Below are 15778 nucleotides of genomic sequence, written 5' to 3' on the forward strand. Positions count from 1 at the left end.
TTTTTTTTCGAAAATGTAATTTTTTTTGAAGTTTAAAAGTCCCAAAAAAAGAATTTATAAAACATTTAGTTTTAATGCCCATAACGATGATAAGAGTTCTCGCTTATCATGCCAACACTTCGTGTCAGGGGATATAAAGTTGGCTTTGTCTGTCCGTCCGTCCGTCTGTCTGTCAGAAAAACGTTTGTGACCTACCGTCATTACACTTTACTAAAATGTTCTTCAACATTTAAATTTCGTTCAACGTACTTCTCTTTGAACACAATTATGGCTCATTTGTATGGGGGCTTGGTCAGAATTTTTTTTAAATAACAAAATGTGGGACGACTTTGAAACTGGGTCAAAAGCAGGTTACTAGGTCTGTACATTGTTACCAAAGTTGTATTCTTTAATTTGACAAAGTGACCTAGTTTTTAATCCCTGATAATGCAATACTGATCAAGTATTCATGAAGACAAATATTTTGACTGAATATCATACAAATCAAACAGAAAAATATTGTCTCTGTAGTGCTAAGAAGGTTTTACCATGACTCAACCTAGCGACCAATATAACAGAGTATTAAACTTGATCAGATTTTATAAAAAGACAAACATTATGACCATAGTTATTTTTTATGTAGATCAGGTAGAAAAAAGGCCTTAAGAGTGTTAAGAATGTTGTCTATGGTATGGCTTAGTGACCTAGTTTTATATCCCAGATAACTGTGTTTTAAATTTGTTCTACAATTTATAAAGAGAAATGTTTTGACTAAGTTTCATGTAGACAATATGACATCTAGAAAGTTACGAATGTATTTCTACAACTTAACTTACTGACCTGCATTTTAACGTTAGTTGACCAAGTTTCAAACTTTTTTCTAGACTTGATTAAGTAAACATTATGAATATTTCTCATATAGACCAGGTAAACAATTTAGTCTCTAGAGTGTTAACAAGGCTTTTCTATAATTTAGCCTAGCGACATAGTTTTGACCAAATTTCAATTTTGATTTACATTTGATAAAGTCAAATATTCTGAGCCGTATTCATAAAAACCAGTGGAAAATATTAACTTAAGAGTGTTAACAACGTTTGTTTTTCCTATGATACAACCTTCTGATCCAGTTTTTTCTTATCCCAGATAATACAGATCCAAACTAGATCTAGATTTTATAACGTTAATGTTTTTTTTTTCTATAACTTCACTTAGTGACTTTAAGTTTTGATAATCCAGTTTCAAACTTGTTGTAGATCTTATAAAAGGCAATTATTCTGACCAGGGCCAATATAGAGTTGTGAAAGATGAATCTAGAGTGTTAACAAGGTTTTTTCTATGATTTGATCTAATCGCCTAGTGTTTGAGCCAAGACGACCCAGTTTTAAAATCTGCCAAGATTTTAACACAATATTTTGACTAAGTTTCATTACGACTTGGCGAAAACTGTAACGTCTAGCGTGTTTACAGTGCAAGTATGAATGACGGACGAAGATGGACGACGGACACATTGCTACCGCATTAGCTCACTTTTAGCATTTTTAGCTCACATGAAATAAAAACTCATTTGCGCAACTATGTTGAATAGCATGTCTATACAATTTCATTATGGTCCGTATATGTGTAACATTGATTATCTCTGACGGACAAACGCACGGACAGACGAACAGGACAAGGTCAAATCTATATCCCGCATAGTACTTGCATAATAAGCCAGCCTTTATCACCGTTACACGCATGTTTTCCTACTGCACGTAATATAATCAAAATATGTTGAGATGATCCCTGTGAAAAATCGTAATAATTATTCACACTCAATTTCGTCTTAATTTGCAATGTCTATTAATACGTTGCACAAGATTTAAAACTAGTCTAAGTCTCTCTAGTGTGTCACAAAATGGGGTTAAAAGAAGAAGTTTAGATTTTGCAGTTGTCAAAACCAGTATCAACTAAATCTTTATTACATTTGACTATGGTTTATATTTTACTCTTGAAAGCTAGCACTTCAGTGTGTTCTTTTTTCAGTATTTTTTCTATGCAGTATATATTTTGTCTTATCTGTATTCAAGTTATATACAGTCTAACCTGTCTTAAGCAGCCAGGTAGGGAAAGTAGACATTTTGGCCGCTTAAGCCAGGTGACCGCTGATCGGAGGTGCAGCCAGTATATGTATTTTCAGATTTCTGACCAGTTTAACCTTTAGGCCCATTTCTTTTCCGGTTTTCTATTATTATTTGACCAGGCTACATTGACGTGCATTTGCCTTCGCAATACGAATGGTCTTCTTAGCAATGTAAAACTCCGGCGTGTTTTTGTTTTACAACAAAAATTGTTACAGAAAATTTTCAAACTTCAAAACAAGTTTGTTTAGGCTGAACACCACTAAATCCAGCTGTTCTTTATTTCATATAAAATCCACTTACTTCAGAACGGTTTTCCGCCATTTTCTAGCATATCAGATTTTCAGACACTTATATTCCCATAAAGAACTAGATCGCTTCTTTAAAAAAACAAAAAGAAAAGGGGGTGTTAAACTTTTATATAAGAAAACTACAATTCGTTAAATACATACCGCTGAATTTATTACTTTTCGCTTCTTTCAATTTCTCTTTTCGAGACATTAAATTCTTACACCAATAGAATGCAAAGTGATACATACTGAAACGCGGTAGGGTAAAAGTAAGCACGTTGCTGTCGAGAAAATACACTAGGAAAGGAAAAAAGATTAGTACTATTTATATTTGGACTACTTGTGATAGACCAGCGGAGGCTTACATTCTATTTGGTAGTGATCAGCCTTTACAGTTTTCGCCATTTTGGTAAGGGAAGCTACTCTCCGCACTTGCTGTCTACGCTAAAATCTAAGATCGCCGTTACGTTCCGTAAAAGATCGAGTGGTCAAACACAATAAATTATGTATAAATTTGATAGTATTTTGGTGAAAGAAATATAAAAAAAATCACAAATATTATCCTACTAATTGGATATCGAGTGTTATTTTTTAACCGAGGTCAAACTGAACAACAAAAAAATTGTTAAGAGGTGACACGCTAATTGCCAATAATTACTGGCTATTTGATGGTAACAAAAAGGGGATCACACCTTTGGTTATCAGTTTCGATTGAAAAGCTCATGTCATTTTGACGTTCTTGTGGTGAAGTCACGCGAAACTTAGCAATCACGTGTTTCTCAAAAATCGGGTATCTACGGCGATTATCGCCTAAAAGTAATTGGTTTTGGAAGAAACATGGCCGCTGAAAGGGGTTAGATTCGGCGGTCGGGAAGCAATTTCGGTGGCCGGTGGCCGGTGGCCGCTGGTCGCAGACGGGAGGTGGCCGCTGAAAAAAGAGATGAAATAGAGGAAAATTCGTCGGGGGCGTTATAAAATGACCGCTGAACGGAGGTGACCGCTGATCGGAGGTGACCGTTAGTACAGGTTAGACTGTACTTCCTTATGATCACTTTGGTTATGTTACATAAGAATAACTCGAGCAAATTTCCTTAAAATGATTCTTAAAGTAGTAAATGATCAAGGTTTGTGCACCTCGTATGATACAGACAATGTATATGCCTCCTGAGCCGAATGTAACATCCCAGACCACGCTACTGTAGAAAACTTTAAAATCATTTATTTCAGAACCTTGTGGAAACGAGGAGATTCAGAAGGTTCAGAAAAGTATAAGCGAAAATTTGTCGAGGACAGAGGAGGAATTAGATGCAGAATTCAAACAAAGGCACAGACATATTGTCGAACTTGAAAAGAAGAAGAGAGTTACAGCCGAACTTGAAGAACAAAAGCAGAGAGGTAATTTATTAGAAATGTTTCGAGTAATTTCTAGTGTGTGATTATTCGCAATTTTATGATCATGGACATTTTTGTCACTAAGGTGATTTTGCAATTTGCGAAGGGTTCATAAACTTTATATTTCAATTTCTTCTAGCATACAATTAGCATCTCATAATGCAAGATGAAAACAAGATAAAATGAGAAATGGCATAAAGGGGCTTGCTAGATCTGCTTTGTCGATTTAATGAATTGATATCGACTCTCACAAAATTCTACAATTGGTTTGTAATATTCAATATCGGTGTCATTTTCTGTTGTGCGATATATAAATGTATACGTTTTGTAATAAATTGTAAAGAAATAGAATGTTTAATGTAGTTTTTGTGTTTTACAAATGAAATACTTCTTAAAACAAAGATGTTTAAAGATTTATATTCTTATTGCTACCTGAAAATGTTTTCAGTTCAGAAAACTGTCTTCATTATGTTTACAAACCTATTGTTTAACTATATCCTAAAAAGGAAAAACCGTCAAACATGATATTTGCTGTAGGTTCTTATGTTTCATTTTGATCGCTGAAAAGTGAATTGATCTTTTGTTAATTTGGCATCAATTCATACTAAAGTGAATAAGAGGTCTTTTTGCACTATGTTTGAAACGTGAGTTTTATGGTTGATTTGTCAAAAACTTTTTTTTCAGAAGCTGCTTTGGAAAGTTACTTTAGTTCAGCTGGTAGTAAAATAGTAACAAAAGTAAGTAACATTTCCTGTCAAATTCATTTAAAAGATATATACATGTTGATGATAAAATTGAATTATATTGCAATTATAATATTGTAACGAATCTATATTTCTCAAAACTCAGAAAACCCAAGCTGATCAGAAAAATTAAAGTTAGAATGTTTTTATCTTTCATAACATTAGTTCAAAATTTTTCATTATTTGCTGTCCTGATCTATGAGGTGAGCTAGGACAAAACTGGAAATTCATATGAGATTTCATATTCCATTTTTACTGTAGAATTAAATGCTATACATTTTACTGTTTTGGGCATATCGTCCTTTTTACAAGTAGTTTTAAACTTCTGACATTAAAGACCTACCCCAAATCTATCAGAAATATGAAAAGACCGTCCAGTTATACTTTTAGTACCCGATGACCGACAGACAGCCATTAATATATTTCTGTTAATATAAAAAATATATATATTAAGTTCCTAAAAATTTATTTTGTTTGTTATACATCAACTAGAACTGAAAGGTATTTTACGAAGAAAGAAGACTTTCTGCAAACCTAACAAATATATATCATACATAAGATGGGAGGTGACTTTTCATTTCAAATATGTATTCTTTTTCTGTTAACTAAACCTCAAAACGTGTCATAAACTTTAAATGCGGTGAGCACTTTGTCAGTTACTTATCGTTCTTTGCTTATATTCATTTCAGCAAAGCTGGAACGAGCCGGATGTACTCACTGCAGATGTATTTTGTAAAGAATTGCAGATCTACAAGGAAAATAACGATATAAGTGAAAAACAAGAAAAGTTATGTAAGTTCACAAAACGTTGTATTATAGAAGAAAACGAAAAGTGCCCGATGACAGATGTTGAATTAATACTAGATTTTTCCTTTGAAAGTTCGAAAAAAATCAAAATAACAACAGGGACTGGTGAACAAAAGATACGTACATTTTTTGATGAAAAAGATGAGCCTAGATTTCAATGGGAGGAGACTTGCTACAAAAGAAGATTATGGGTGTTTGTTAGAACATTTCTTAAAACAGAAAACGTTAAAGACATGGTGAAAAAACTACTATCAAATCCGACCAGCGTGTTCCAAAATGCCGTGAATGCATTCCATAGTGTGATTTTATGGTTAACTGTCAATAAGTTAAAGTCTGATGAAAAGCAGACAATTGATGAATCAGGAAAACATGAATCTAGTAAAAACAAATCTCGAAATGGTTCTGAGCAGGTCGATTCTGAAGAAAACCTTGAAGATCAATCTAAAGCAAAGAAACAAGGTGTGCTTAAAGCTGTCAAAAGTCATTTGTCAGAAAGCATAAAGTCTAAGTTGTAAAATAAAATAATTATGTAAAAATATAACATTTACATGTAATGAACATGATTATGATATGCATACAGTACCTATGTAACAGTTTGTTATAAATAGAAACATGATACATTATCATCATTAAAATCAACTTGAAATGTTATCTGTTTTACGCACTCATATACCTGGTGAGACAACTTTTCGACAGAGGCATTAGCAGAGTTACTTTAATAAAAAGCTTAGTTTCGTTACTGGGCCTCTCAAGGAAAGACTACAATATACAGTTGAATTACTTATTATAACTAAGTGTTATCCTTTGACTAGCAAGCCATTCTCAAATTATCATTTTTTCAGCTATCGTAAATGTTAGTATTTCATAAAAATAGAATTTAGAGATTCGATAGTTTTACCCTTTTATTGTTTTCATACGTCACACACGTACATTCATTCTTATTTTTATTTTTATCTTTACTAAAACTGGACACTAAGGTGTACAACAAAAGCAATTCAATCATTGACATATTCAGTATATTACTGTGCATTTGTGACTTTTTAAAAACAAGATGAAAAGACAATAGGTAAGGGTAAATTTCTCGGAAGCACAGAGCACCAAAAACACAGCCCTGGAACCAAACAAATTGGCCATATGATAACGCTATTCGATAATGTTGAAACTGAATATGGCATTGCGAATGTTTGTTTCTGAATGTGTACCAGATTGCTAAAGTATACTTTTAAGAATCAAAAGACACCAGAAAAGTATAAGCTGGTTTTTTGGGGGGGTTTTTTTATAAATCACTCTATCCTACTTAAAATATGGTTATAAAAATACACTTTACTAAATTTTTATCTTACTTTGCGGACAAAGTTATAACGAAATATTTAACAAATCAAGAAGGACATGTATATATATCCCACATGAGTCATTATATCAATTCATTGTGGTACAAAGCATTTATAATATTTAGAGGTATAACTTGTACAAAAGGATGAATTCGACCGTAGCGGCTGTTTACATTAAGGTATGCAAGTATCGTATTGATCGGTTAACGGAATCGATCATAAAACGATTCAATGTACAATGTAACGTTCGTAAAGCATATAGGAAGGAGTAAGGCTTAAAAAGAAGCTGGTAAATCTGAAAGTAAGATTTTAAATGTATTTACTGATTCATTCATAAAGTGGCAAGACAATGACTGTTACAGATGCATACTGTATATAACATAATCTGATGTAGAAGTTACATCATAATAAGTTACTACCATCTTTTTTCGTGTGTTATAATTTCATACTGAAATCTAGTTTTTTAACCATTTTGTTTGCGTAAAAATGTTTGTTTCTAGACAATAACACGATTGATGATTTTATGGAAAGTGAGCTAACCCTAACATTATGTACTTAACTGCTGAAAAAGTGTTTATATTATTCAACAATTTCAATGAAACTTGATAAACACTATCAGTATTAAACAAACAGGTGCATATTGTCTGGACTTTTATGTCAGATTTTTTGGTTTAGAGTTAGCCTCATTTAGAAATGTATAGTTGTATTTTGACAAGCACTTTAAAAGTGTAGGGCCTTACATTTATGTGTTTTATCTAAATCAGGATTTTTAACCAATTACGTTTGAAGATGAGTATAAGTTTTGTACAGAGACTAAGATGTCATTTTTCAAAAAAGTTAGAAATGAAATCTTTTAAACCTGTTCAATGCGTGTTTTTTCCATTTCATAGAATAAGTAAGTAAAATCCGCAACCTTTGCTTTCACAAACACTTAGTAATTTGAAATGTACTCTGTGTCCCATAAAAAACTAGAAGTGAACTTGACGTATTTTTCAAATCTTAGATTAAGGGTGGCTGCGGGTATTTACTTTATTATAATATCATAAGGAATTCACCTTTTTATCAGTTTTCGTCAACACTAAAGTCAACATTGTTTTATAAAATATACACTTTGTACGATGTGAGTTACCATCATATTTGATTTTCATCTCCTGTAATTACTATCAATATCCTCAACGGTTCTATGAAGACATCTGCATCTGTATATATAAATGTATATGTTTGTTACCAAAATCATTGATATCTCCTTTTGTATTGCATGATTTTAACCAGATAAGAAGTATGCTTGCTTCAGTATTGGGTAAATAAGTGAGGCCATAACTTGAGGTGAAAATGTCTGGTGAGATTAGCAATAAGTAAGGCCATAACTTGAGGTGAAAATGTCTGGTGAGATTAGCTGTAATTCTCGTGCTAGAACGAGTTACCTTTTTGACAATATGAGCTGTATGTCCATGTTTCACCTTTATATCGCATTTCGTCTAATCATCATCATTAGCAGGCGTAATATATCAAAACAAAAACCCATCTGGTCTGCAGTAAATCTGTCAGTAATTAATTGATTTATGCGATGACTGGAAGTATTTCAGCTATGTCCAGGAATCAGATACGGGACTTCTTACAAATATGGCCAACACTTTACCACATCATTTAACAGCAATTATAGCAAGGAATATAGGGAGATTCTCATCCTCTACACTACCAACAATCATTCATAGTAAATCTGTACGAATAACAAAACAGACAGGTATGTAAAAACCTTAAAAAAGCATGAAGCGCTGTCCACAAGGTAGTTACAACCAATTTTTTAAAACATACTTTTGCTAAAGTAGTATATCATAAAAGTGTCGTCATTGAGATTTAAATTCGAGCTGAGGTAAGTAACAAACTTTATTTATAATGGAATGAGTCAGCGATGAAATCAATACTTTCTAATTTAAATATGTGTTTCTGCCTCTTCGGTATCGGACAAGTTTCAAGGAGAATTCTTAAAATGTTTTATCTGCTGACGCGTCCAATATCTGGAAGGAAGCAAAAATTTATTAGTCCGTACTGATAACATTTCATAATATTATTTGTGAAACATAAATGTCTCTTTTCAAATTGTCTTGGAGTATATAATTGCTTCGCCTTGGAATCGAACTAGCAATACTATTACTTTATTTGGGGTTACACTACCGGCCTATCTTTAAAAATGATATTATGCTTTAAGAATGTATAGACGAGGAAATTCGGATTTACAGAGGCGTGGCTCCATGGACGAAGACGAAATCGCTAACATGGCTACCAGTGAGCGAATTCAAAACAAAGAAAAAGAACTTAAACAAATATGTTTACGCATTGAATTAATGGAGAAAGAACGAGACCTAGATGAGAAGATAAAGAAGGCAAAAGACATAGGTGAAATGTTTTAACATTTATAAGGAATGCATGGGTCATGTGTTGCATTCGAATTTACACATTTTTAAAGCTACTCGCTGGGTGAAATTTTTCAACATATTCATTCCACCAAGTTCGGCATAAAATGTATATATGACACTGAAAATGAATGGTAAAAAAGTTTAATTTTGGAAAAAAAAACGTAGGAACAATGTAAATTGTTCGCATGTTTTAAGATTTTTGCACCGGTTAACTACCTGCTGCACAACATATTTGGTTATTTTAAAGAATATCTTACAAAACTTTTATATCAATAAGTAGGTATGTTCCAAAAGAGTAAGATAAGCTTGAAAAATTTTACTTGCTACGAAAACAAAACGGAAATATTACCAGTCTGCTGCTCTTTAACTAATGACCCCAACTTCCACCAATTTCAAAGAATTATAAACGAGTGCACAGTTATTTTATTCATCAAACTCTAAATGATAACTTTGGCCTTTCCATACAGGAAATTATTTTGAAGCGCGGATACTTACACGAAATGTTATTTGTTGAGCGTTTTACGTGTAAGGTGGTACATCCCAAAAAGGTTCTTGTAAAGCCTTTTGCAACCTTCCCTCGGGTGAATTTTGTTTTACGCCTCATAGGTCTCGGTTTATCATAAAGAATATACCAAATTGTTCAAAATAAATAGAGGAAACTTTCAAGACAGGTTATTTATCCCCCCACCAAAGGTGAAGGGGATATTAGAAATGCTCTCCGTCCGTGCGTGCGTCCGTCCGTCCGTCCGTCCGTCCGTGCGTCCGCAACGATATTTGTCCGGAGCATAACTCCAAAAGTACTTGAGGGATTTTCTTCAAACTTCATACACTGATAGAACACATTGGGAGGAAGTGCAGTGTGCAAGAACAATAACTCTACCTTGCCTATTTTTTGAGTTATTCCCCTTTATCATATTTTCTTAAAACATTTTGTCCGGAGCATAACCCCAAAAGTACTGGAGGGATTTTCTTCAAACTTCATACACTGATAGAACACATTGGGAGGAAGTGCAGTGTGCAAGAACAATAACTCTACCTTGCCTATTTTTTGAGTTATTCCCCTTTATCATATTTTCTTAAAGAAATTTGTCCGGAGCATATCTTCTTCATGCATGGAGGGATTTTGATATATCTTGGCACAAATGTTTACCACCACGATGCTGAGTGTCATACGCAAGAACTAAGTCCCTAGGTCTAAGGTCAAGGTCACACTTAGAGGTCAAAGGATACAAGAATAAAAACCTTGTCCGGAGCATTTCTTCTTCATTCATGGAGGGATTTTGATGTAACTTGGCACAATTATACACCATCATGAGACGAAGTGTCATGCGCAGTTCCCTTCTTTAGAATTACTTCCCTTTGTTGTTACTTTAAATAGCTTTTATTGTAACTTTTTCATTACTAGTCGTAGGGAAAAATCGAGACCACTTTTCTGTAGTACAACAAACATGCTAAATCCAATTTTGAGGTGTATTTTGACCAGTCTCTTCCTGATAAAGATTTTGTGTGGACTTGCAATTTTTTTTTTTTTTTTTTTTTTTAAGATTAACTTCCCTTAGTTGTTACTATAAATAACTTATATTGTAACATTTTTATAATTGACCCTAGGGAAAAAACAAGACCACTTTTCTGTGGTACAGCATAGATGTTACTCTCCAGTTTTAGGTGTATTTTATTAATTTTATTATATATAAGGTATCTCTACCTAGTAAGGAGTTTTTTTGTGGACTTTAAAAAACAAAAGACTTACAATGATTACTAAACAACCACAAAATTAACATTCCAGTTGCAAATACAGCTGCTAGAGTAAAGAAATCTGCTTTGACGGGCATATATTGTGACATTCTGGCACTCTTGTTCCCTGTTAGCTTTCCATTCCTTCTTTTTACAGTAGCCATATAGAAAAACATCATAGTTATACTCTTCATGAAAATTAATAAAATTTAGCAGTAAACCACCTCACTACTGACTTATTCTTTCTTCCACATCTTAAAACCCCTGATGCGGACCACATCCTTCAATTATGATATGCCCGGTGGGGGGATTAGCCATGTCTGACATGGCTCTTGTTTCCTATTGAACAATACACGTTGTCCTGTATCACATGTTTTTCGACTGTTCGCGTTCTGTTTTGTAGAAGATATGAAGCTTCTTTTTCAAAATTATTTTGTATATAACTATTGTGTATCTAAAATATTTCTCCTGGGAGTTGAAAGTGAGACAAACCATGTATATTTCAAGAAAATGCAATATTTGGAATATGAAAGTGAAAGTAGAGTAAATGACAAAAATCTGCGATGTTTCAAAAAATATTACAGTTAACTATTTTTCATTTCCCGGAGTACCCAGATAAGTATGTTAAAGACCAGCTACAAAGTTAGAGAAAAATATGTTTGAAAATTAAAGAAGTTTGATATTTTCTACAGAATAGAACGTGGACAGTCCAAGTACATGTGTTGTATTACCGAACAAGGTGACCTTTATCGTATGAATAATTCCGAATATATATGTTATGAATATTACTGTTCTGTCAGGGTATAGGTTTAGTCTCAAAAGCTTTACATGAACCTTAATGCTTTTTCCTTGTATAAAGTTGCACACGGAAAGCGTGCGTTGTGATGTAACATTAAAACGTCAGCCATAATTATACTGACGATTTAATGTTTCAGAGTTCTATATTCCATCAAATAAGTCTAAAATCAAAACTGTAAACGTAAGGAATGAATTGTGATTACGAATGGGTATGAAATATAGTATGCTGTTTAAAGTACACGTGGATGCCTTCGGCAGCCACACAGTCTCATGTTTTGCTGACAACAGTTTATTTCAGAATGGTGGCGCAACGCTCGATAAGAAAATGGATTTACTATTTTTATTTCAGAATCGTTTTTGAGCAAATCTTCGACAGCAAGAAGGGCTGATTACGAAAAGGAGTCCGGGGTAATATCTTTCATTTTTTCTCCTAATTGGATGAATAAAGAAAGCGAACTACAATGATAGCATGGCTCATTTTATTGACAATTTTGGTTTCTATCCAAAACGGGTAACATAATTTCTAACTCTAAATAAAGTATAAATTGTTTTAACTTCCATTTTTTCACAATCAAGATATTTCTAATAGATATTTTAATTAAATTATGAGTAGTCCAAGCCGAGCATACATCTATCCTAAAATAATTGTCGCTCAGTTCGATAATTATAATGTATATTGTACATATAATTGTAAGTAGTTTCAATTGAAAGATATGAAAATGATTTTGTGAGTGCCTTTTATGCAAAATTTATTTACAAAAAAAAAAACAATCGCGTTACACATGATAGTATACAACAGCGAAGCCGTGGCCTCCCAGTCTCCTAAAAGCTTACAATTTTGTAAGCCTAGAATTGAAACATCAGTCATTTAGTCAAACTTTATGGATCGCTTCGCTCGCAAAAATAAGTGTCAATAGAATTTATTTTTGCTGAAGTAATGGAACGAACACCAGTAAATTACAAAAACTGTTTAACTGTTTAATTGCTTTTTTGGAATACTTTCAAATTTAAAAGATGGCATCGTGCCAAATATTCTTGCTCAAACTATCAAATAAATGCCAGACTGCACCATTTGAGGTATACATGTTCTAGGTAAACCGTTCCGATAGTGCATGCACATGAACCCTTTGGAAACTCGGCCCATTTAGCTAAAACCTTGATCCTTACTACTACAGTATGCAAATGACTTTAATAACCGTCCAGTAAATTAGACAGGTGCCCCCGTAGCCTAGGGATTCATAACGCTGATTTCAAATTATTTCCTCTTACCGCTTTGGGTTCGAAACCTAGCTTTGGGTGTAGACTGTTTTCATGTGAGGACGCTATTCAGTTGGTTAACGGAACATCGGTGGGAATATTCAGGCACCCACCCTTGCCTGAATACTGTAAGGGCACATGGACTCTTCATTCACGATGAAAAGCAAAGATAAGCGCCATAATGACCTAAATTATACCAAATAAAACAGCGCGAAAGTTTTAAAGCAATCCAACTATAAATAAAAATGTAAATAAGAATTTTACAAGATATGTGTCATAAATTCCTGACATTTATTAGTTTGATGATATGTTCAAAGTAATCAAGCTACTTTGAAATAATAAATAGTTCACATTACTACCCTCGAGAGTTCTACAGACTGGTGTATCTTATGAAAGGTATTGTGTTATATGTCATGAGAAATGTAGAAAAAAAGCTTGATATAGAAAAGGTAGATCAAGCGGTAGACAGAATCACCGATCTTCGATAAACCCACAGTACAAATCATTCCAATAATACGTTGGTCCATTTGTCGAATAAAATGGTGGAGACGTCGACTTTAAACGGTTCAATTAAAAAAACACTCATCATTCATTATAGTATATAAAATAAAGACGCATCCTAAATTTCAGATTTACTTGACAACTGAAGATCTAGAGAATGCATTTAAAGACATGGAGCTCAATGAAGATGGACAGAAGCTTTTTAGATTTGCGATGCGTACCGTAGCAGAAGAAAATATGAGAAGTAGAATATTTGATGTTGAACTTATTGTTTATCTTGCTCACAATAGTAAAGTTACCATTAGTAAAGGAGACCCAAAACAAAAACTGATCATACTCCTGGATGAGAAAAACGAACCCGTCTTTAGATGGGAAATTAAAACCAGCTCTACAAGCTCTTTAAGCTACCGCTAGTACATCAGCACTGTTATCAGGACTCATGTAGCCTAATTGAACATATTAAAATGTATCAAAAGACAACATAAAGTTGAAAATTGTAGTTGTTATATAATTTAGCTCAGAGTAAGATTTCAGATAAACAGCCTATATGTATATGGAATGTAATGAAATAAAGCGTTCTGTTACCGTCCATTAAGCAACTAGTCTTAAACCTCTACACTTGACTGGTATCTGTCTGCTTGCTTCAGAACACATACTTGAAAAGACCACTGTCTTAAGATGTTTGAGCGGTCTCTCAACTCGGAAATCCATTTTCCTTGCTAGTACAATATGAAAGACACGATACTTCACTTATTTGGCGTGCCTAGGTGGTTACTGGCGTGAACAAATCTACTCATTACGTCCTTATAGTGCTATCAATAATCAGTTCAAGCACACCAATATCGAACACTTAATAGCCTGAACGTAATGTCTTGATATTGACATAGCACGTTGCGTTTCATTAAACGGCTTTAGTGCAAAAACCGATTTTTGGCAAGTGTTTGGAACGTCAATCTCAGTATGCAGTTAGATACATGTATGTAATGTGTTTTAAAACACGCAGAAATAAAGTTACCGTATTTGATAAACTACTTCATATGTAAGGAGTATTTTAAATGAAATACCTTATCAGCTACGATAACGTTATTAACCAGTTTACGTAATCTGTAATCTAACGAATGTGCATGCTTTGTTGGCAAATAAAACACGGTTTTGAGTTCAGATGCGTAGTAATCTAATCACGAAGGCCGACGCATCTGAACAAAATAAACGTGTTTCATTTGCCACCAAAGCACGCAAAACTAAAATCTAAGACCAACCTAACACGTTTGAATTACACCAGGTCTGAAATAAAATGCGGTTTTAAATACGAGGGAGTAAACCGGAATAGATAAAAGTAGGTCATTTTGCGAAACGTGTTCTAATCAACAAGACAATACACGGTAAAATCCTTCTATGTTTATATAAAGAAAAACTTATATGTGTTAGAACTAAATTTGGATATTGACAAAATGTTTGCCTTTTGTTTCGTACAAACTGTTTGGTACACTGCTTTTGGAATGAGTATGGTTGTAACGAAAGCTGTACTGGTCAACCAATCATATGACTTGACTGGACAATATGATTACTTGCTAAGCATGACTATATTCTCGCGTAACTTTGAACGTACAGGGGCCGTATTCATAAAGCATCTTAAGTATAAGTTTTGACTTAAATTGAAGATTTTACTTAAGTTTGTCGTGATTTCAGCTTAATTAAGTCTAAGTAAAAAAACTTAAGATACGTAAGAAATAACTTAAGTCAGAAAACAAAATAGCAACGTGAGTACGATCAAAGTGAAAGCACTTTAAACATAATTGTGCATGTTGTATCTGTCTGAAATTAATGCTGTTTTTTTTTTAAATGTTTCGTCTACAATAAAAGCCAAGAATTACTTATTAAATTGTTTCATGACTAGCAAATATACTTAAGTAAAATAAATTTCTTACATACAAAGTAATACTTAAGGTGGAATGCGCCTAATTTGAAGTTGTTAGGTTCCGTTTCGAAATTTTGTTTAATATAAAATTCAGCATATTCCTCATAGAATGCATATTTTACTTTTTGATATTTCTGTAAATTTTTTCTCTACAAACCTTCAAACACGACCGTTGACGTCCATTTTTGATGAACCATAATTTCACGTCCGTCAGACTATTTTCTTAAATCGTTCTGTTCAGTCAACAAGTATCGATTTGCTTGTTTCTCATCATATTTTCATTTAAAAATGTCTTTGAAATGGTGTATAATTTGTGGAGATCATTTTAACGTTGAAGCCGATATTTACGTTAAAGTGACGTCAAAGCGACAAATATGACGTTTAGTTTTGAATAAAAAGTTTGCGTTAATCTTGTCTCATGTAAAACCCAAACGATAGAATTTGACAAAAATCTAACATGATCATAAAAACTTTATTTTCTGTCGATTGAAAGG

The 15778-nt window shown here is 33.3% G+C and overlaps 2 protein-coding genes across 2 annotated transcripts; both read left to right on the top strand.

Annotated features, from left to right (window-relative positions):
• The first annotated feature begins 656 nt into the window (after positions 1–656).
• LOC123550366 (uncharacterized) lies at positions 657–5979 on the top strand. Its single transcript, XM_053546911.1, has 4 exons — positions 657–668; positions 3589–3781; positions 4463–4515; positions 5211–5979. The coding sequence occupies exons 1-4, from the start codon at positions 657–659 to the stop codon at positions 5841–5843; spliced, it is 891 nt and encodes a 296-aa protein (XP_053402886.1). The 3' UTR covers positions 5844–5979.
• A 705-nt stretch (positions 5980–6684) lies between these two features.
• On the top strand, positions 6685–13884 carry LOC123550002 (uncharacterized). The gene is made up of 4 exons (XM_045338451.2): positions 6685–6960; positions 8869–9056; positions 11958–12016; positions 13496–13884. Exons 2-4 carry the CDS (start codon positions 8870–8872, stop codon positions 13778–13780), a joined length of 531 nt encoding a protein of 176 aa, XP_045194386.2. The 5' UTR covers positions 6685–6960; position 8869; the 3' UTR covers positions 13781–13884.
• The last annotated feature ends 1894 nt before the right edge of the window (positions 13885–15778 follow it).

This window comes from Mercenaria mercenaria, chromosome 6, assembly GCF_021730395.1.
Source record: "Mercenaria mercenaria strain notata chromosome 6, MADL_Memer_1, whole genome shotgun sequence".
Classification (NCBI taxonomy): domain Eukaryota; kingdom Metazoa; phylum Mollusca; class Bivalvia; order Venerida; family Veneridae; genus Mercenaria; species Mercenaria mercenaria.